Source organism: Lissotriton helveticus, chromosome 5_1 (genome assembly GCF_964261635.1).
Source record: "Lissotriton helveticus chromosome 5_1, aLisHel1.1, whole genome shotgun sequence".
Classification (NCBI taxonomy): Eukaryota; Metazoa; Chordata; class Amphibia; order Caudata; family Salamandridae; genus Lissotriton; species Lissotriton helveticus.
This window is the reverse complement of record NC_136065.1, coordinates 104,507,923-104,530,291: the sequence shown is the minus strand read 5'-3', so window position 1 is coordinate 104,530,291 and position 22,369 is coordinate 104,507,923. Positions and strand designations below refer to the sequence as shown.

The 22,369-nt window shown below is 46.3% G+C and overlaps 1 protein-coding gene across 1 annotated transcript in view; it reads left to right on the top strand.

Annotated features, from left to right (window-relative positions):
- Positions 1-22,369, top strand: part of LOC144754231 (butyrophilin subfamily 2 member A1-like) — a 471,426-nt gene that overhangs the window by 326,522 nt on the left and 122,535 nt on the right. Inside the window, exon 4 of the mRNA XM_078641822.1 lies at positions 11,028-11,060. Within this exon, the coding sequence (XP_078497948.1) occupies positions 11,028-11,060 (33 nt within the window). The remainder of the gene's footprint in view (positions 1-11,027; positions 11,061-22,369) is intronic.

The window sequence follows — 22,369 nt, the reverse complement described above, 5'->3', positions numbered from 1 at the left end:
TGACACTAGGGAAATAGCAGGGTAGGCAGAGAGCTCAACGCCGAAGGATCCATGCATGGAGGTCCACAGAGGAGTAAAACCTTAATTTTCAATAGAGCTGCACTGCATTTGCTCTTGGTGACATTTGATCTTTATCATGCACTATCGCAGGCAGGAAGGGCCTTCAAAGTCAATATCTTACCCCGATAGAGTTAGAAGATTTTACAAACGGTCTTGTTTAATTTTACCAACATTGCGCAGACTTCCTATTCTATGAATGAATCTTAATGTTTGTGTTTTTAATGCAGTTTGTTGTGTAGCCTTCCATTCATTCTCTCTGTTATAGAGGGCTACTCTTTAGCTCTGCCAGGACCACCACAAAGGGAAGTAGCTGCTAGGTTTTTAGATTGCTCATGTGTGACATTTTCATGATTTCAGTGTAGTTAAGGGTTCCATTCAGTGACTGAATGTGTAAGCCTTTGGGTTGATACTTTTTGGCATGCAAAACCAAGCAATGAAGTCCATAGAAACAGATAAATGCCAGAAACTACATTATTTGGACCAACAAGAAACTCTAAGTGCGTTCAGTCTCAGGCTGGGACTTCATAGCACTGTATATATACACATGCCACGATTTCCCTTGTGCCACCCGGTATTCAGTTCCTTTTCTCTCTGAGTACACAGACATCATCTGCAGTGATTGGGATGCACTCTGACCTCTCACTGGACTCCCCCTCAAAAGAACCCTGCTCTTCTTCAGCTTCCTGCCCTGCACACCCCCACCAACTTGCACACCCTCCTCACATCCTGCATGATTTATCACCATTTCTGAGCACTGCAGCTGAGCTGCCTGGAGTACCGTGGACAAATTATGTCTTTCATTGGTGTCTCTGAACAGCCAGTGAGGCATTGACAGGCCATTGTAACTTGGCAATATGAACACCTTTCATCACAACTCAGGGGTCGATTCGATCTCACTCGGAATGGCTCCAAATGGCTCCAAACGCGATTCGGCCGGGAAAAGTACAAGCCGGACCGGGTTTTCTGCCCGACTTGTACAACTATATGAGCGAGCAAGTATGATGTGGGAAACGTGAAATTGCCGACTGAGACGTTTCCGGGTCCGGATCACTGCGTACGTGTCAGCCGTAAGCAAACAGTGCCGTGCAATAGAGGCGATTTCCGACCGAGCCAGTACAATGCACGATTCAGACAGTCGGATCGAGACGGAGTTTCTGACTCGTAAAAGCCCCGGGAAGTGGACTTCGGGGGTCCGCGCCAGACCCCCTTCATCCGTAGCCGTATGAGTTGGTCACAGGTGGGGACCCAAGGGTCCCCCAACACGTGCATGTACGGTGCAGGTGGCACAGATGCGTCCCCACTACAGGTGGCGCACTTTTGTGCAATGGGAGCCTATGTACGCGTCGTACAACAGGCTCCCACTGACTTCAATGGGGCTCCGAGCGACCCGTGTCTGTAAGCGCGTGTTCGCATCGTACTCAGGCGTTCGGAGCCCCGGAGAGTGAGTCGGTCAGAAAGCCCTCTGGATCCAACTCGGATGGAGGGCTTTCCCAACTAGATCGGAATCAGCCCCTAAGAAGTTAGAAATCCAACTCCTTTCATCTGTCTTTAAAGTACTTCCACATTAGAATGATATCAGTCTCAAAAAGCAGAGTGACTGACATCACTGATTCACTCTCCCATTGTCGGCTTTAGAGTTAGGTCCCCTAGTGCAGCAATCTTTTAAGCCCCCCCCCATTAACCTACTTCTCCACAGGTGCCTGTCATCTCTCCATCCTTCCAGTGCCCCTATCTAACCTCCATTTCATTTGTTTTATAGAGCTAATGAAACCACTGTAGGGTGTCAGAGCACTTTTCATCACACACACATTATAGAGAAACAATCAATCATACATGTGCAAATCAGTCTATAAGAAATGTTCTTTAGACAATCAGGATTTGTTATTTTCGAAATCAAGTCATCAATAGTAGTAGGCAGTATATTTGAAAACTGTTTGGTCTGGAGAAGCACAGCTGTGGATTTAAAATGTACTACAGTGCTTGACGTTACTACTAAGAATGTATTTCTACCCAAACTAGCCCTTTCCGGCAGCATTAGGATAATGAAAGACCGGGGGGAAAACATAATCTTCTAACCCATACCATTCAGTTTGCATGCAGCTTTTTTATGGCTTCATAGCTCACTGTACTATATCAGAATTGCAGCAACTTATGAACTGCAAGTAACAAAAGGAGCTCTGTGACAAAAATAGTAACCCAGTGAGCTATACAACATTTTTATTTTTGCCTGAAAACAGTCTTGTGCTAGCTTTAGGCTTTATTTTAAGGGGGGTTGTGCTTGCTTAGTATTTCAAACCTGACCACGGAGCAGCAGTTGATAAACAGCAGCAAAACAGTAATGCAGACAAATAGGAGGTATCTGGGCCTTAGAGGGAGTGGCAGGTACCTTAGGAAAGCGGTGCTTGGGGGCTCAGTGCTTTGGAACACTTGCAGGAGGTACATCGAGTAATGAGGCTTCTGTGGAATGCGGAAGTAAAAGCAGGGGACGGGAAAGTAATGCTCCTGGGTATTTCACAGGAGAAGTTCACCATGCTGTCTGTAAATAAACCCACATCTTAATAGTATTTACCCAGCGGAGTGGTTTACAGGCATGGATGTTTTTCAGTCCCATGTCATGAGCCGCCCCTTCAGCCCCCCTGACCTTTTTTAGACACCTGCACAATATATCTTGTGAATGGTAGTTTTTATTTTTAACACGCGAAGTAGTGCTTTAGGTGGGCAAGATCCGGTCTCTGCTGATCCCTCATTTCTGTCCTTGACATTGTTGTGTCAGCAAAAGAAATCTTTAAGCCACAGAATAAAAACATTATCTGGGTGACAGAATTAGAGCCTTACCGAAGGACAGTGGGGTGGAGGCCTGAGGGAGGAAGGAGTATGACCTGTAGGAGCAGGATTGATGACAAGTAGGAGAGTAAAAGTCAGAAGGTGGACAACCAGTAGGGCTAGGAAGACCAGAGTCACAAGGGCCAGGAACAGAAAAACCAGGCCAAGCGAGAGCTGATCCTCAAGGACCAGTGTTACCAATGCCAGAGAGGACCTCGAAGAAGTAGATGATAGGGAACAGGACAAGAGAAAAACAGGACTAGGGGCACCTGGACTAGAGTGAGAAGGATCGGGTGGGCCAGGATGTTGTGGAACAGGGGGATCTTGACCTAGTGGACCAGGGCCCAATAGAGAAGAAGGACCAGAGGTAGAAGGAACAGAAGGGCACGGACCAAAATGATAAGGCGGGCTAGGAAGGCCTAGGAGCATCAACCTGGACTAGAGGAATCAGTACGACCAGGGCTGGGAGTAGCAGAGCCGGGAAACATCACTTACAATGCAACTTTTACCACGCGATGCTTTTACATCGCAACTTTTACAACGCAAACCATTACAATGCATTGCGCTGGGGGGCGCTCTAGGATAGGGAATACATTTCATTTACTATCCAACACCTTCCCTACTATCCACGGGGACTGGAGTTGGAATAGTAAATTAAACTATTCACTATCCAGCGCCCCAAAGCACTATGCGTTGTAATGGTATGCGTTGTAAAACTCGTGTTGTAAAAGCATGCGATGTAAAAGCATGCGTTGTAATGTCGTACATCCAGCAGAGCCAGATAGAAAGACCAAAGAGGACCAGTACCAGGAGACCAATAGAAAGAAGGACCAGAGACAGGAGGCCCAATACAAAAAAGATCAGATAAAGAAGGATAATGGGGCCAGAAGCGTACTGACTGTTTCAGAAATTCGATGACCAGAAAGGACCTGGGATAGCAGAACCTGGAGACCCTAGATTAGAATGACCAGTGAGATATAAAGGTCCAAGGATTCTAGGCAAATTGGATTTAGGATCAGAAGGTCCATTAGGGTCAGACTCAGGAGACTCCTATAACAGGATGACAATGACTGCATGAACCAGGATGACCCGCAGCATGGAGACTAGAAGACCAGTGCCAGAGGGATGAGAAAGACCAGACCCAGGAGGATCATTACTTCAATTACCATGATAGAAAGGACCAGGGTCAGATTGACAAGAACAAAGTAGAACAGGCAAACCATGAGATCAGGAGGACTATTAGGGCTAGGATTGGTCAGTAGGACCAGTGGACTGGGGGTGCTAGGGAAACCAATGCCAGTGAACCAACATCAGAAGATCCAATACATGAGGACCCAGGCCAGACAAAAATGCTAAAACTAAGACCATGAGTGCTTGAATACAAGAGGTCAGATGGACATGGACCAGCTGTCTGAGGGCTAGGAGGTTCAGAGTGAGAAGAACTAAGACCAGGTGAGCCAAGACAAGAGGGCCAGAATGGAAAAGGGGCAGATGAGCCAAGACTGGGGAAACCAAAAAAGGCCATGATGGCCAAAATGCAAGGTGCACCATAGCAAGCGAAATAGGATAAGAAGGACCAAGATGACCAGGACCATGGAGACCATGGCAAGGATGGTTGGTGAACCAGGTCCATGAGAACTAAGCCCAGAAGAAACCAAACTATAGGTACGAGGACCAAGGGGATCAGGGCAAATGAGCACATAATCTCTAGAAGGACAAGGACTATTAAAAGCAAAGATAGCACTACTATGGCTAGGAGAGCCATGGAGGAGAGTCCAGGGATGCAGGCAACCAGAGCCAGAAGGGAAAGTTCTAAGAGGACCAGTAAACGAAGAACTAGGGACAAAAAGGAAGATTAGTGCAAAAAGGATCAGGACATTGAGTACCAGGGTTAGGAAGATCAGTACCAGGGACATCAGGACTTGGATAATCACAGGGCTAGGAATAGTTGGGCCAGGAAGATAAACAACAGGATGGCCAGGACCTGGAGAACCAGTTAAAGGAGGACCATGATCAGGAGCAGATCCAAGAAGACAGATCAAGGCTAATAGGACAAGGGGGCCAGAATAAGCAAGGGAGACGAGGATTGCGGTACCAAAATACCAAAAAGGACCAGGACAAGAGCAAGGAGGATTAGAGGGATCAGCACCAAGAGGACCAGGAACAAGCCTAGGAGTGCTAAGGTGACAAAAACCAAAGGACATTCGCTCATATTTCCAAGTGGAGCAGAAAGACAAGGACCTGGGGGTAGCAGGACCAGGGTGAGGAATATCAGGAGGACCAGAGAAGTCAGAGCCAGGAAGACTAAGGGGATTGGTCCTGAATGTCCAGGAAAAACAGGATCTTAATGACAAGGTTTCAAAGGACCTAAACAAAGAGAACCAGGACCAACAATGCCCAGACCATTGGGTGCAATGCGGACCATGTGACAAGGCTGAGGGCCAGTAAGGCAGGGGGCTAAGTGGGCAAGTCCTAAGAGGACAGGGAGACGGGGGGACCAGTTATACCAGGAACTGATGTACTAGGATTCAGATGAGCAGGGTGTGAAAGATCAGAAGAACCAGGTCAAATGGACGAGGGTCTAGAGGATCACGAGAGAAAAGAAATATCACAAAGTAGGGGGCCTGAAAGAACTAGGATGGACGGAAGGACAAGAACCAAGAGCGTTAGGCCTACAAAGACTCAAACAAGGAGGGCCACAAACAAAAGGATCATGTCTAGTGGGCACAAATCCAGGAAGAGAACACAGACTGTGAGGACCAGGACTAGGAAAATCATTGCTACGTAAGTCAGACTGAGTGGGAGAAAAATTAGGGGAACAGAATTAATGAATTAATAGGAGATGGGCAGGCAACCAAAGCTACCAGCACAAGAGCCAAGAGGATCGGGCAAGAATGACCAGTGGGGCCCCAATCAAAAGGAAAAGGAAGCTCAAGTCACAGAGGCCCAAGGGTATTATGTCCTGCTGTATCAGGACACCCATCACCTGGGTGAGGAGGAAAGGGAGGAGACAAGGACATTCGAATTTTAGGAGCCATAATGTCCGAGTCCAGTGGCTAAGAACAGAATGGCCTGAACAAGGAGGATGTGGACAAAGTGGACAAGTTATTCTAGGATGACAATGACCAGGAGGACCAGAGCCAGGAGTATCATGGCATGATGGAGAAGGACCCGGAGAATTAGTCAGGTGGGGAGCAGGTGGACTAGGGCCAATAATACCACAGATAAGATTGGGGAGGATTAGGTGGAATAGAAGCAGTAACAGGGTTAGGAGGACCAGAAAGGTCAGAGCGAAGGGCACCAGGACCTGAAGTTCCAAGTGGAGCTGGAGGACTAGGAACTGGGGTAGTAGGACCAGGCTGGAGATGATCAGGAGAACCAGAACAACCAGAGTCATGAGGACTAATGGGATCAGATGAGTGACCAAGCCCAGCCAAAGAGGACCTACTAAGGATGACCAGTACCTCTGGATGCAGTACCAGGTGAACCACAATGACCAGGGCAAGGACAATCAAGATGACCCAAACCAGGAACATTAAGAGTGGCAGGTAACAGGGCTAGGTAGATAAGTACCCAGCAGACCAGCAGGATTAGGGTGCGACTCAGTAGTACCAGAATCAAGAGGTCCAGGAAGGGCTAATACAAGGATGATCCAGGAGCAGGGCCAAGCAGAACCCAGACCAGGTAGGACTACAACACAACCAGTAGCAATAGATCCATGAAACCTGTTTCAAGGTGACCAGAACTAGTAAGACAAGGGTCAGGGTGATGATCAGGAGGACTAAAGGGCAAAGAGGAGGACAAATGTCTAAAGGCACAGAATTAAATGAATGAGAAGGAAGATGACCAAGAGCAAGAGGACACCAATGTGATTCTTGGCCACATGCATTAGATATTTCTTTTGTAAATTGTTCTTATTCATGCTTCTTATGGTGCCAACCATTAGAATCCCTCACCTCTTTAGCCCACAAATAAAACTGGCAAGAATTGTCTGAAAAATCAGAGCACGCAAAGTGAATAAAAAGCTTGGAGTGTTACACTATAACCTCTGAGTGATAGAATACACTGTTTGCCACTGGTACAGTATTGTGAGGATGTATCTGAGAGCATAGGGACTGAAACTTGGCAGAGGAGTTTAACGGTGAATGGATGAAAATGAGTGTTGTCTGTGAAGGATGGCAGAAAGGGTTTGAGAAACTAAGATGGCTGAAGTCAGGAAAAATGGTTAATGGCTAACAAATAAATCAACAGGCTTGGGAAGTTAGCAAAGGGGAGCTCAGGATCATAATAATGTTATGATGAGCAGAGGGAGAGGGATGGAGGCTCCAGATAGATCATCTCAGATGGCCCAAATAGAGATTTGTGTGACACATAGATCTTTGCACTTACATTCTTAGTGTGTGTATATGTTTGCTAGGTGTGTAGTAGTAAGAACTCTTGTGTGATGAAAGTCTAAGTGCAGAGAACATCACCACCAAATTAGACCATATGGAAGAGGAAGCACGCTGGGAGCCTAGATCCACTAGAAACACGTATCTCTGTTGTTGAAGATGCTCATACAGCCACTAATGAACATCTTTTCAAAATGGGAAACGTTTTGGAGCTCATCAAGACTTGGAAGCTGAATGCAGGCGGAACAACATCTGCATAGTTGGACTCCCTGAAAGCACTGCCATGGACAGAATGGACACCTTGTGGAAACCATGCTGCATTCTTTGTTCGGAGAACACCTGTCCTCATTGTTTGCAGCAGAATCAGGGCACCAATCCTAGGGCCCCTGCCCTTCTCCTAGAGCCCCGGTACAGAAAATAGTGGCCTGCATCCACCAACTACACCCTGATGGGAGACCTCAACTTCCACCTCGACAACCAACTGGACCCCAACACCACATCCCTCCTGGACAACCTCCACAACATAGGACTCCGCGAGATCGTGACCGAACCCCTGCACTCTGCAGGACACACCCTCGACCCCCTCTTCACAACAGGAAACACCATCACTTTCAACCACACCTCGAACTCTGATGGACAGACCACCAATGAGTCCATTTCACCTTCAGAACATCCACCATCCACAGACACCAGCACCTGCTCCCACGATGAAACTGGACAAAAATCACCGACGACCAGCTCACCCCCTCACTTAACAACTCCACCCCAACCACCACGGAAGACGACGACCCCAACACCGCAGCCTGAACTCTACACAGATAGATCTCCGACAGCGCCATTACCATAGCCCTCTTCAAGAAAAACAACATCACTCATGCCAGGAAAGCCAGATGGTTTACCCCTGAACTTCAAGAGTCCAGACACACGTGCTGCCATTTCAAAAAAGGCCTGGAGGAACTCCAAATCCACAGAGGCCCACAACAACTTCAGAGCCTCCACCAATGCTCATCACCAACTCATCAGAAAAACAAGAAAAAAAGCAATTGAAGACTGAATCTCCACACAGGCTCACAACAGCAAAGAACTCTTCAGCATCCTCAAGGAGTTTTCTCAACCCACCACTGAGTCTACTGACTCAGCACCTTCTTCCACCTCAAAATTAAGAACATTTACAACAACTTTAACAAAGACAACCAACACACTGAACCCTCACCAGCCACCCCGACACCCGGAAGCCAATGATTGACAACTGGACAGCCCTCACCGCAGAAGACACACTGAAGACAATGAAGTCAATCCACTCTGGGCCCCCCCCGGACCCCTGCCCCCACCACATCTTCAACGGAGCCACCGACACCATCGCACCCAGGCTCCGCCACACCATCAACTGCTCCATGATGAACGCCTCATTCCCCGAAACACGCTGAGATCAACCCCCTCCTGAATAAGCCCTCGGTGGACCCCACCGACCTCAAGAACTACAGACCCATCTCCCTGCTCCAGTTCCCAGCGAACGTCATTGAGAAAGCCTTCAACAACCAACTCGCCACCTTTAGCAAATAGCACAACATCCTCGACTTCTCCCAATCTGGCTTCAGAAAAAACCACAGCACAGAAACCGCCCTCCTTGCCGCAACAGACGACATCCACTCCCTATTGGACAGAGGAGAAACAGTAGCTCTCATCCTCCTCGACCTCTCAGCAGCACTCGACACAGTCCCTCACCGCACCCTAATTCGGAGACTCCACTATGCAGGGATGCAGGACAAGGCCCTCAACTGGATCCACTCCTTCCTCTCCGGCAGAACGCAGGGGGTCAACCTCCCCCCTTTCCTCTCGGACCCTAGATCTACCTCCTGCAGAGTCCCCCAGGGGTCCTCCCTCAGCCCCATGCTCTTCAACGTCTACATGGCTCCACTAGCCCCACTTGTCAGAACCTACGGACTCAACATTGTGTCATAAGCAGACAACACACAACTCATCCTCTCCTTATCCAACTAACCCAACACCGCCAGACACAACTTTCAAGAAGGCATGGAAGCTGTCGCCAAATGGATGAAAAGCAGCTGCCTACAACTCAACACCGACAAAACAGAAGTACTCATCTTGTGTCCAAACCCCGACACCTGGAGCAAGACCTGGTGGCCCCCCGCCCTCGGAAGCCCACCCACCCCCCACGGACCATACACGCAACCTTGGAATCATCCTGGACTCCGACCTCAAAATGGACCGCCAGATCAACTCTGTCTCATCCTCCTGCTTCCACAACCTCTGCCTCCTACATAAGACCTTCAAATGGATCCTCCTTGAGCACAGAAAGACCGTCACTCATGCCCTCGTCACCAGCAGACTCGACTACGGCAACGCACTCTATGCCGGAATAAACAAAAACCTCACCGGCAAGCTACAAAACATCCAGAATGCTGCTGCAATACTGGTCCTCAACCTGCCAAGACACTGCCACATCTCTCAGCACCTGCGCACACCACTGGCTCCACATCGAGGCTAGAATCACCTTCAACTTTCTCACCTAGACACACAAGGCACTCCAAGACACCGGACCAGCATACCTGAACAGCCGACTGAAATTCCACGCACCCCAAAGGACCCTACGATCAGCCCAGCTCTCTTACGCCGTGGTCCCCCGCACCAGAAAGACCAGATCGGGAGGCCACTCCTTTTCTTTCCTCGCGGCCAGAGCCTGGAAAGCCCTTCCGCTCTACCGTAGACAGACAACATTGCTCCCCAACTTCGCGAGAAACCTCAAAACCTGGCTCTTCGACAGACCCCCTCCTTCATGGACTGGAACCTGCAATATACAGGTGGCCAGAAATGCAGACCAACTGCTGCATCGCGCCCTTCCCTTTTCCTCCTTTGTCAGCCAGGACGAAACTAAGTCAGTGATGCCCCTGAAGCCGGCCCGCTCTGTATCTTCTGCAGGATCCCCAAGCTGCATCTCTGGCTGTGCTTCCCAATACCGGCACCCAATCATGTGATTAGCAGATATAAATTGGCCCGTTGGTACGAAACTGGTATTAATGAGGTGGCATATTGCCCAGACAGTAAAAATAGCTGGTAAAATTAAATAAAAAAATACCGAAAATTTCCCTTTTTTGCTGTATAATTTTGTCAGCATTCTCACATTATTTAGTCGTCCACCGCCACATAATTCTAGTAGTCCTGGATATATTCTGACATTTCAGCCACACTCTCCACTGTTTGTGGTTTTTACTTACTGGGGTGGATTCAATGTTACATTCCTGTAAACTGAATTACTACTTAAGATTACTCTTGTCAGCCTTCTAGTTCATCACTTGGTGTTCATTATGTCATTATAGATAGCAACCAACCATATGCTAATCCTTCTTAATGCCTAAACCCCCCGACACACTTTGATGGATCTATCTGTTGAGGTGAAGCATGATTCTGGGGCACAGCTACATGGCCAATATCTGCCACACCAGTACTACAAAGGAATATGCTGCGGTGATACTTTCAATAGTCCTTTGTTCTGGTTTGCTGATGGGGAAACTGTGAGCTTTACTCTTTTGAATTATATCTTAAAGTATATTGTCGTTGTCCATGGTCCTCTTTTAGCTATGGGGAATGAGGAGGGTGATGATGACTAATATAAGTGTGAATTCAGTGTATGCTCCTAGTGTTCATTCATGTTCTTGTGTACGGTCACACCTTCATCATGAGATAGACACATTGCTAAATAGATTGTGTTTGATATTTTTTTTCTCCCCTCAGGAGCGTCAGCCTGTGACCTGGAGAAGGAAAGAGGTAAATTAAATATAAATGAATTAGGATATTTTTGGGCTAAAGATAAAAACTGTGGAGATGGGAATATGGTTCTAGAATTGTCAAATGTAAACACAAACATTTTAATATGTTTTACATTGAAGGAGTACCTTTTAGAGGTGTGAGAAAATCAAGTAGTTTGCTTGTGTGTAAATATGTGAAATTTCAGATAATGCAAGATTATGCATAACTAAACAAAATACAAATCTGCCAATCTGCACTGAATGTTATCACAAAATGAGTCATTGCTGCACTTTCTACATGAGGGCGCAGCCTGTGCTACAATAATAGTGCAAAAAAAGCAACATGAACAACACCCATTGTGTTCTGTTGTTCCTCTGTGTTCGCTGTCTACTTTTACAAGGATAGTATGACAAGTTACATGAAGTGGCATCAAAAACAAACTGATGGCTGGAACGCTGTTGCGGTTCAGAAGAGTTAAAGGCACAGTCCTCCTGCTTGGTCCACCATTCGTCTGTCTCCGATCCCCAAGAGTTCTGTGGCAGAGAAGGGGCGTGATTACTGTCAGGGGTCCACCAGTCCGTATCTGTAGCGATACCCTCCACCCCGTTACAAACGCTTGAATTAATTTCATCCACTGGCAATTGCTATGAGCTACATCCCAATTCATCATTTTTCACCCACCATGCAACCCCAGTTTCGACCCACTCATATGCAAATCATTTTTGTGATCATAATCCAATCAGAACAGTCCAGTTGGAACTGCCAGGCTAGGACCTCCCTGAACCCGAAAACAAGTAACCAAGGACTAGTTTTGCCAATATTATGGGCTCATCAGCTAGGTATAGCTTGATTCCAGTGGCACAGAGAGCATGACACCCATGTCTGGCATCACTTAGGATGTCAAAAACAAAGTGTTAAATAGAATGCTTGAATTAATCTCAGACACTGGCTATCACTCCGGGCCACATCCCAAAACCTTTGTTTCTCGCCCACCATGGCACCTCATTTTGTACCCAGCCATTAGCAGATTAGTCTTGACCCTGCTCCAATGCCATTCACTACCGATCATTCTCAGCCACATCCCAATCCATCATATTCATCCACTATGCCACGTCAGTTTGGACCCAGCCCTGTGTAAATCAATCTTGACCCTATTCAAATCAGAACAGCCCAGCCCGAACTGCCAGGCCAGGTCCTCCTTGAACCAGAAAACCAGCAACTAAGTAACAGTTCCAACTTTATTATAGGCTCAGGCATGGCTTGATTTCGGTTGCATAGTGAGCAAAAGACCCATGTCTGGGCATGCCAGTCACACTTAGGGCATCAAAAAGCAAAGTGATGGATGGAATGCTTGAGTTATTCTCAGCCACTGACGATTTCTCAGTACCACATCCCAATCCATAATGTTTCACTCACCATGCCACCTCAGTTTGGACCCAGCCATTTTCAAATCAGTCTTGACCTTGCTCCAATCAGTACAGTCCAGCCTGAACTGCCAGGCCTGTTACTGCCCTGGGAAGGTGTTCCATGGATGGAGGGTGGGTGTCTGCTTGGCGCAGAGAGAAATCAGAATTGCGACATATCTTAGTATATGCATCACATTCCTGTCCTCTCTCGGTCACACAATGTAGCACAGCAAGGTATCTTGCTGTGTTGCGTTGTGTGATTTGTTAGTAAATCTGGGTCTAAATGAATATAAGCTAGGGATAGGAAAAGAAACCTTGCAATTATAATTGTTCCCAGTTTCTCAGGCTACACATGCACAGCTTATAATGAGGGACAGCCGAATCCCAGAATTTCAAATATATATTTGTATACCACAGCCGAAGCCCGTTTCACTCTCATAGAGTAAAATCTTTGCTGGAGTGCACATGGCTATATTGAAGGAATGCCCATTAACACAGGGAAAGCTAAATATCATAGAATCCCACATTCCCACACTGAAGGCAATGATAAAAGCATGTATAACTAATCTGTGCACTTTATACCTGCAATAGGCTGTAGGGCTATTCATGTAGGGGCAGTATCTGCCATGCTGGAATGAGTGCCCCATTAACAGTGCTATACCAAAAATGCTGATGGCAATATTGACCTAAAGAGTCTTTAATTATGTGCAGCAACATAATATTGGAAACAAACAAATGTTGCCAATAAATATCTCTACCTTTTCAAGGACGGCATAGAGACTCCCTACTGGCTATGATCGCCCGTTTAGAATAATTTGCCTTGATCCTATCATACCAATCATAACAATAAACCAATATATTAGTTGCTGCTAAATCATGCTCCATATTTGTGTGTGTTTGACCACAAAGAAATGTTGATATCTGAGGAGTCATAAAAGACTTGCAATGCCTAATAGCAATGGGAGCAGTACATGCATTTCATTCAGACAAATGTCCTGCATTCACCGCTAAAGCATTCAGGGATTTCATGGGCCTTAGTCACAAAGATAAATATACACTTTTACTGTAAATTTACTATTTTCTGCTATTTACAGACTACAAGTGCAGTTTTGCATGTAGTTTCTCTACAACTACTGAGATTGTCCAATCTATTTTCATGAAGATACTAAATGTAAAGCTGCACTCATAGTGTGTCAAAGAAAACTGTTAGAAATGGGAGTCTATAGTTGGCAGAGGTAGGCACCTTTGTACAAATAGGGACTCTTGCTTCTAGTCATGGCAAGGGCGATACACTTCTAAAATAACCCCTGCTCACCCCCTTGGTAGCTTGGCACAAGCAAACAGGCTTATCACAGAGGCAGTGTGTAAAGCATTTGTGAACACATACAGTAATACAGTGAAAACACTACAATTGGACACCACACCAGTTTAGAAAAAAAGTCATCTTTATCTAAACCAAAACAAGACCAAATGATAAAAAAACACAATACAGAAATGCAAATATGACTTTCAGATGGTAGAAATAGTTCAGTTCAAAGCAAATTGCAGATGCAACACTTTTCTCACAAAGTACCTGGGATGCATCACGCAAACAATCAAAACGGGCTGCAGGGAAGGTGATGAGTTGGTTCCTGACACTCAGGGGAGGTGATGCATCGGTTCCTTACTGCAGCGCATCTGCGGTGATGCGTCGGTTCCTCACAGGAGAGGAGGTGATGCGTCAGTTTCTTACTGCAGGGGGAAGTGATGCATTGCTTTCTTACTGCGTCCCCCAACGATGCGACAAACTTGGCGCCTCGATGCGATGCGACGATCCGGAACAATGTGTGAACTCTTGCAGCCGCACAGCAGGCCTTGCGTTGAACTCGGTGCTGTGATCTCAGACTTTGGAGATCAGTGCATTCGACGCAGTGTGCGGAGATTTCTCGAGCCACGGCAAGCGCTGTGACAGTTTCTTTGGCGATGCATCGGAAACAGGTGCGGATGTGCCTCGCTTCTTCGAAGTCGCATTGATATTCCAGCTCCCAGTGGAAAACAGTTCTCTAGAGGTCTAAAACAGCAGGCACCTCTTTGCAGGTCAGAACTCCCAGCAAGGCACTTCAGGGGAACTGGTGGTGAAGTCTTTGTGTCCCTGAGAATTCAGAACAGGAGGCAAGCTCAGTTTCAAGCCCTTGGAGATCTTTTCCTCAAGCAGGTGACAAAGCAAACAGCAAAGTCCTTTTCTCCTTTCCTTGGCAGCAAGTAGACACTGCAGGCCAACCCCGGACAGCAAACCGCACTGGGGCAGTATTTCTCGTCAGCTTGTCCAGGTCTTCTCCTTGGCAAAGGTTCCTCTTGATTCCAAGAAGTGTTCTAAAGTTCTGGGGTCTGGCTCCAATATGTATGTCACAAACTCCTTTGTTCTCTGGTGGCAGAGAAGCCCTGTGTCTATTCAACCCAGCCCTCACTCATCAGGCTCTCTGGAGCCACTGCCCCTCCCCACCCCCTGTTATCCAAAAGCCAGACATGCAATACACAAACCAAGCAGAGGCACCCTGGATTGCTAAGCAAGAAAATACCTACTTTCTAAAAATGGTATTTTCAAACACAGAATGTAAAAATCACCTTCACTAAAAGATGCATTTTAACATTCTGAGTTCAGGCACACTAAACTTTATTTTCCTACCTGGTTCCCAGGGGCAGTTATGTTTATAAGATGTTATAAACAAACTCCCCACTCTTTCTTATGGGAGCAGGTAGCCTTGCAATAATGAAAAACAAAATTGGCAGTAATTCACTATCAGGTCTTGCCACACACATCAGGGCATGTCCTACCTTTCACATACACTGCACCCTGCCCACAGGGGTACCTTGGGCCTCCCTTAGGGGTGTCTGACATGTAGGAAAAGGGAAGGCTAGGGCTGGCAAGTGAATGCATTTGCCAGGTCGATATGGCAGTACCAGACTCCTCACAGGCTCTGCAATGTCAGGCTATACTTACATTTATAGGGTGCTGATGTGGGTGGCACAATCAGTGCTGCAAGTCCACTAGCGGTACAAAAGGGGGTGGTGATGGACGGAGCATCTGAACCAATCAAACACTCACACCCAGTCAACAGATCTGAGTTTAATCCATCACCGTTCTTTAGCCCACTCTGCCACCCCAGTTCAGACATGGCCATATGCAAATCAGTCTGACCCTGTTCCTCATGGGAACAGTCCAGCCCGAACTGCCAAGCCATGCCTTCCCTGGACCGGAAACAAGCTACCGAGGACCGGTTTCTGGTATTACAGCCGTCTTCAGCCCGGCTTGCTTGAATCCAGTGGCAAAGTGAGCAATAACTCACGTCTGAGCATACCCTGCCAACTTATGGCGAACAAAGCGGTACAAAAGGGGGTGGTGATGGACGGAGCATCTGAACCAATCAAACACTCACACCCAGTCAACAGATCTGGGTTTAATCCATCACCGTTCTTTAGCCCACTCTGCCACCCCAGTTCAGACATGGCCATATGCAAATCAGTCTGACCCTGTGCCTCATGGGAACAGTCCAGCCCGAACTGCCAAGCCATGCCTTCCCTGGACCGGAAACAAGCTACCGAGGACCGGTTTCTGGCATTACAGCCGTCTTCAGCCGGGCTTGCTAGAATCCAGTGGCAAAGTGAGCAAGGGACTCACGTCTGAGCATACCCTGCCAACTTATGGCGAACAAAGCGGTACAAAAGGGGGTGGTGATGGACGGAGCATCTGAACCAATCAAACACTCACACCCAGTCAACAGATCTGGGTTTAATCCATCACCGTTCTTTAGCCCACTCTGCCACCCCAGTTCAGACATGGCCATATGCAAATCCGTCTGACCCTGTGCCTCATGGGAACAGTCCAGCCCGAACGGCCAAGCCATGCCTTCCCTGGACCGGAAACAGGCTACCGAGGACCAGTTTCTGGCATTTCTGGGATTCAAGCAAGCCCGGCTGAAGACGGCTGTAATGCCAGAAACCGGTCCTGGGAAGCTTGATTTCGGTCCAGGGAAGACATGGCTTGGCAGTTCGGGCTGGACTGTTCCCATGAGGCACAGGGTCAGACTGATTTGCATATGGCGATGTCTGAACTGGGGTGGCGGAGTGAGCTAAAGAACGGTGATGGATTAAACCCAGATCAGTTGACTGGGGGTGAGTGTTTGTATTGTCAACGCTCCGTCCATCATCCCCTTTAGTCCACTAGCTGCATTTCATTTACCGTCCCTGGGCACACACAGGACACTATATTAGGGACTGAATAGTAAATGAAATCAGCCAATCATGATAACACCAATCCATAATAACAATTTACAAAGGGAGCACTGGCACTTTGGCACTAAACAGCAGTGGCAAAGTGCCCAAAGCATATAGACCAGCAAAACGGAGTCCAACACACAGCAAAACACAGGAGTCAAAGGCAACAAATGTAGGAGAGACCCATGCCAATGGTACCAGGTCTAACAAAAACCAATTGTGAACTTATATCAAAAGTGTTAGTTTACCTTTGTGAATAAGCTTCTATGTATGCATACATGCACCTGTTCCACTTGGAAAGTAACAGTGTAATAGAGTATTAGAGCATGCCAATTGTATTCCTAAAGAGGCCTTGACTTCTAGGGTAATAAGAACAGCACTGAACTGATGACATAATATTTATGAATTTCAGTGAGCATTAAGTAATCTGCCTAAAGGAGTATTAGGTGGTCACGGTCTATGCAAGATGGTATTTGGCGCGTCTTTGCATGTTCTTGATCTTGATAGCCTTGGAAAGGTGGCAGAAGAGAAAATGTTCGACCTGTACACTCGCTTTAATGGTTTACAAAATGTCAGAGTAGTCAGACCAACCTAGCTCATGTGAGGCGTTCCAAATCGACCGCTGGTGAAGATAAGGTTTCTAAATCTGCTTGCAGGTCGCTCCCCATAGTGGAACTTCTAGCTCAAGAAAAGATCCCTGATAAAGAAGTTTTCAAGTTTCAAGACCACCCTTTCCAGTTCTTGAGGTAAAGACACAAACAGTAATCCTACTCTGACCGGCTGGTTCGAAGTAAAATAGGAAGGATCCATTGATCATATCAAATAGCATTATGTGGCCGATTCGATTCAGCAGACCCCTCTTGACACCAAAGTGCCTTCGGAGTGGAACTGCACAACCTCTCCCTACTGCCTAGAAAAGGAGGACAGCCATGTTGAAATTCTGAGTCTCATTCTGGTGACTGCAAAGCCTTACATGTCTCCAGCGTGGCACCAAGTTCCAGTTTCCATGGAGGTAGCTGATGCCACAAGTTCATCAATACGAATGATTTTAGCAAAAGCTGTAGTTTATTGTGAAAGCTTTACAAGAAACTATATATGAAATTTTCAATAAAACAATAACACACGCCAATCTGAGTCCACATAGATTGATTGACTGAGGAGACATTGCCAAACGACTATCATAAGTCATTCTTATATTGAGTGAACAATACTATTCTCTGTATGTCTGGTTAATGGTTTGTGCATTTAAGTTATGCATTTATTTCATTTGGACATTTCATGTATTTATGTGAATTGATAATTCAGTTTTCATTTGAAGATGTCCTTTATGCATGTCTAAGATCTGGGTATATTCATGTTAGCAATAATATATGTTATGTCCTATTCTCTATCAAAGAAGTATTAGAATAAGTAAAGAGCAGTTGCAATCAAACTGAATTGTTTCTTTCTGCTTTTTTACAATGGTTAAAGGGGGATTTGCTTTTCACAATGTTGTTATTGATACTTCCCCACAGTGCCTTAAGATTAACACACCCCATTTCTTGTTTAGGTAGTGTATTATGAGCCATCCACTTAGCCAACACCATTTTAAATTATGGCATTTCAAGAAATGTCACTGTATGAGAATGGGATTCATACAGATTTTGAATTTAACATCATATACACACTCCACGGTTACTCCACACCATTGAAGGTTTCTTGTTTGCTACTGGTTTCGTGACAGGTTTTTCATACTACGTGGTCCTATTTCTGGATTGCTACTGGAGTACTTTTCCTCTTAGTTTGGATTATCTTGCTGATTGCAATGTTGCTGCTAATGAATGGAAATTATATTCCTGATAAAACTGCTGTTTATCGTGGTTCTTCTCAGATAGCAATTTGGGATCACAATGCTGTGAGCTTTGCTGAAAATCCTGTGCTGGATGATGTAGTTTGAGACAAAGTTCCCTATCTGATCCAGGGATCCACCGAGTTTTTCCCGATTCCAATATGTTTCAATACCTCTTGGGGCATATTTGCAAGCCCCCATTGCCACGGGAGAGACACTTTTAATGATGTTGCTGTGGTGATAGGGGCTTCGCCTTATTTGCAAAGCAATGTTAAGCCACTTAACGTGGCTCAACGCCGCTTTGTAAGTAAGGAAGCACTCTTTCATACTATAGTTAGCGTGAAAGGGACGGGCAATTGGTGTTGTGGTGGGAGTTCTGCCGCAACACCCATTGATTTTGACGCTGCCCCCTATTTACACGGGTGGCGTAAATAGGAGGCAGAGCCAAAATTAAGACCAGGGAAAATCTGGTCTTAACATGGTGAAGCGAGGAGAAATGTTTTATTTCTCCTTGTTTTTGCTGTTTCTATGTGTGCTGCATTGTGCAGCACAGATAGAAACAGTAGACTGCCATGAATGATTGCTTATGTGAGGGAAGGTGTTCCTTGCTGCACATAAATAATCATTAGAAAAATGACGATTTGCAATTTCTATGTGTGCTGCACAATGCAGCACAAATAGAAGTTACAAATCGCAATTCTGGATTGTTTATTTTGCGGGAGGGGACATCTTCCTGCACATAAACAATCATCCCATCAATGTAGGCACACTTGCACCATATTGCAAGGGTGCATGCGTTGGTGCAAGGCAGCTTAATTAGTGCCAGAGCAGGGAGAAACACAGGGGTGTGCCATATTATTGTAAATACAACGCATCCCAGTGTTTCTAAAGTGACGGAGAGCAGCGTTAGCAATTACTTGTGAATATGCCTCTTGTTTTTTTTTTCAGAGCAATGGGACACTAAAGCAGTTAAACAAATGCTCAAAAAATTGTATGCCACACTTGGTAATGAAGTGTGTGACAAAGTAATGTATTGTTTTCATCATTATGGTCATCATGATATTCACAGAACCAGTAGCCCCCGAGATATATTCATTTTTATACACAACTAGCTGTACCCGGCCACGCATTGTTGTGGCTCTGTCTGGTTAAATGGAAGAGAAAGAAAAGAGTAAGCGCACGTTTCTAATATGTTTAATTTCACAATGCTTGTGGGTATGCAATATGTTTTTGTCCATCCTAATATATGTAGACTATTGTCTATATGCGTCCCTTGTATTTGTTGCGCAGCAACCAAATCAATAGGGTCTGTTCGGGTTGCAAAGTGAACCAACTCCTCCCCCCACTGAGGTAACGGGTTTTTAGGAACCCGCTGGTGTCAGGGGATAACACCCGATGACCTCTGAGTTCTCCCTTGTTCCGGACCACAGAAACACGGAGTCTTCTAGTCGCAGTCAAAGATCAAGTTTATTGGTAGCTACCAAGTAACACGTGTCCCAGAAGTACACCACACGGAGAGTAGGTTCTTGGGAGACTGTTCGTTTTTACAGAACCAGCCGTCTCCTTATATACAAAATACATGGCTTCAAGCAAGAATTCTTGAGTTTATGGTATGGCAACATACATATTTCTACAACAATACAAAGAGCGAAGTCATGTAAGCAAGCCCATATTTTAGATGTCCAGTTTGCTGATAGATTACCTAGTTGGATCGGGAACTCCCATCAGATATCGATGAAACACCAATAAAGGAAGGTACAACCCAGCCATAAAACTGGCCATAAACAAGATACGTGGACAGGTGCATGTTTGTAGAAAGCATGGTCTGTATGTAGTGAATGGTTTGTGGAATGTTATGCGTAGATGCTATCGTATTCGGCCACTGGGCGAGGGGCTGCCCAAACAGGTTTGGCCAAAGGCAGCGGAGTCAGTTAGGACGGGTCAGGGGGAAGTCAGAGAAGGTGGACGTGTCCTTCTTGATCAAGCTCGACCTTTAATTGACTTAACATGAGGGCAAGATGTAAGATGGATGCCGTTCACAAAATGGAGTCTAAGGGGTTGGGACGGAAACTACGATTTTGGGGTGTTGGCAACCCTCGATTGTGACGAAATTACATAGGAATGATGTCCTACTCATTATCGGTTCATAGATACCATAATCGTCATGGTACGTTGAGGTTTTGTGATACGGGTATTGGACCTCGATATAGACAGAACAACAGGGTCCAGATTTTCAGTACCACAGACCCTCCTTTTGCCCTCATATAAGGCAATAACTCATGCTAATCTGAGTCCAAATCGGTATGACGAAATTCGTGGAGATGTTGCTGTAGCATCATTCTGTTACTCAGCTCGTTCTGTGACACAGGCTTCCGTACACACGAGGTAGCACAGAGGCCACATAGTGCAGGAGCGCACTGTATACACAGGCAAAACATGAACAGAAGTGCCAAGATCATCCCAATGAAGATCAAAGTTTTCCATCCCCAGGCAGTGATCAGTTCCCAGAACCACCCCAGCAAGGACCAATCCCCTTTCTCAACGTGAAGGGAACCAGATATTTCGTGCAGTTTGGAGATGGCCTGGTATACTGTCGGTGCGTTATCAGGGATGAATATGCAGCAACTGGATTGGATGACTCTACACACACCACCACGATCGGCGAGTATAATGTCTAAGGCAATTCGGTTCTGAAGGGTCATAAGTCGATCCGACTGAAGCTCGGTTTTCAAATTGCCAAGGGCTCCGGCCGTCGTAGTCACGGCGGATTCAACTATCCTTGCTAACTGGCGAATATTCCTGCTGTTCACCATAGGCCCCCAAAATGCCAGAAAACCCTTTGTAAAGTCAGCGAATTCCTGACCCGCGGTGTCGTCTTTACTCACGACACCCCTAGCTGTTCTTGTCTGATGGTAATCTGCTCTGGCCGTGTAGGTGGGAGGCAGCAGAAATTAAATGAAACACGTGCCTGAGAAATCAGGGGGCAACCACGTGTAGGCTTGGTCGTGGCAAACGAAATACGTGCCTTTGGCTGCCAAGAGTATAGGGGAAGTTCGGGAAGCAAATACGTATGTTTCCGTGCAAATGCTCTTTCCTAGCTGTGCTGTGGGGTCCCTACCAATACCCTGTAAGCATAAATGACCTCGGTGGGGCACTATCCAAACTGGGCGGGATTTCTTTGCTGCCTGGCTCTTGACCAGGTAAACCCCATGTTTGGTCACGTTCCGACGGGTGTAGGGACTGAGTTCCTCTTTGGGCATTGTCAGATATGTGTCGATATCCCTACTCATATTCCTTATCCCTGCAATCAGTGCCTTGTTACTGGAATCGCTTGCAGGGGAACGGGTCGGATATGGTTCTAGGGCGAATAAAAACATGGTCTGGAAAGCCCACAGAGAACCATAGTAGCTAAATGGCAAAATGAAGTATGGGATTCCCTTATCGGTTGTGTGTGGCATAAGTCCGCATATCCAACAGTTGGATGTGTTCATTATGAACTGGTGTTGGTGTAGAAGCTGAATGAAAGAGTTGTTTACAAATTCGAGTCTTCGGGCAGACTCGTGTTCAGGTAGAGGGTGAAAGTAGTGTGGAGAAATAGTGGGAGGAGGTGGTGTCTGGGTGTCATTCGAAAAGGTAACTTTAAATACGAACAAAGTATAACCAATAAAACCACAAGTATGCTACATAACATTAAAACACATAATATCAGGAATCTTCTTTTGGACAGTATCGTGCATAACTGCTTTTTGAAGTTCGTGAGTCTGATAGGTCTCTCTACCCTCGGAAACTCCATCCTCTAGTTGCTGCCCGCGGTGGTTGATTGATTCTCCCAGGGAGCG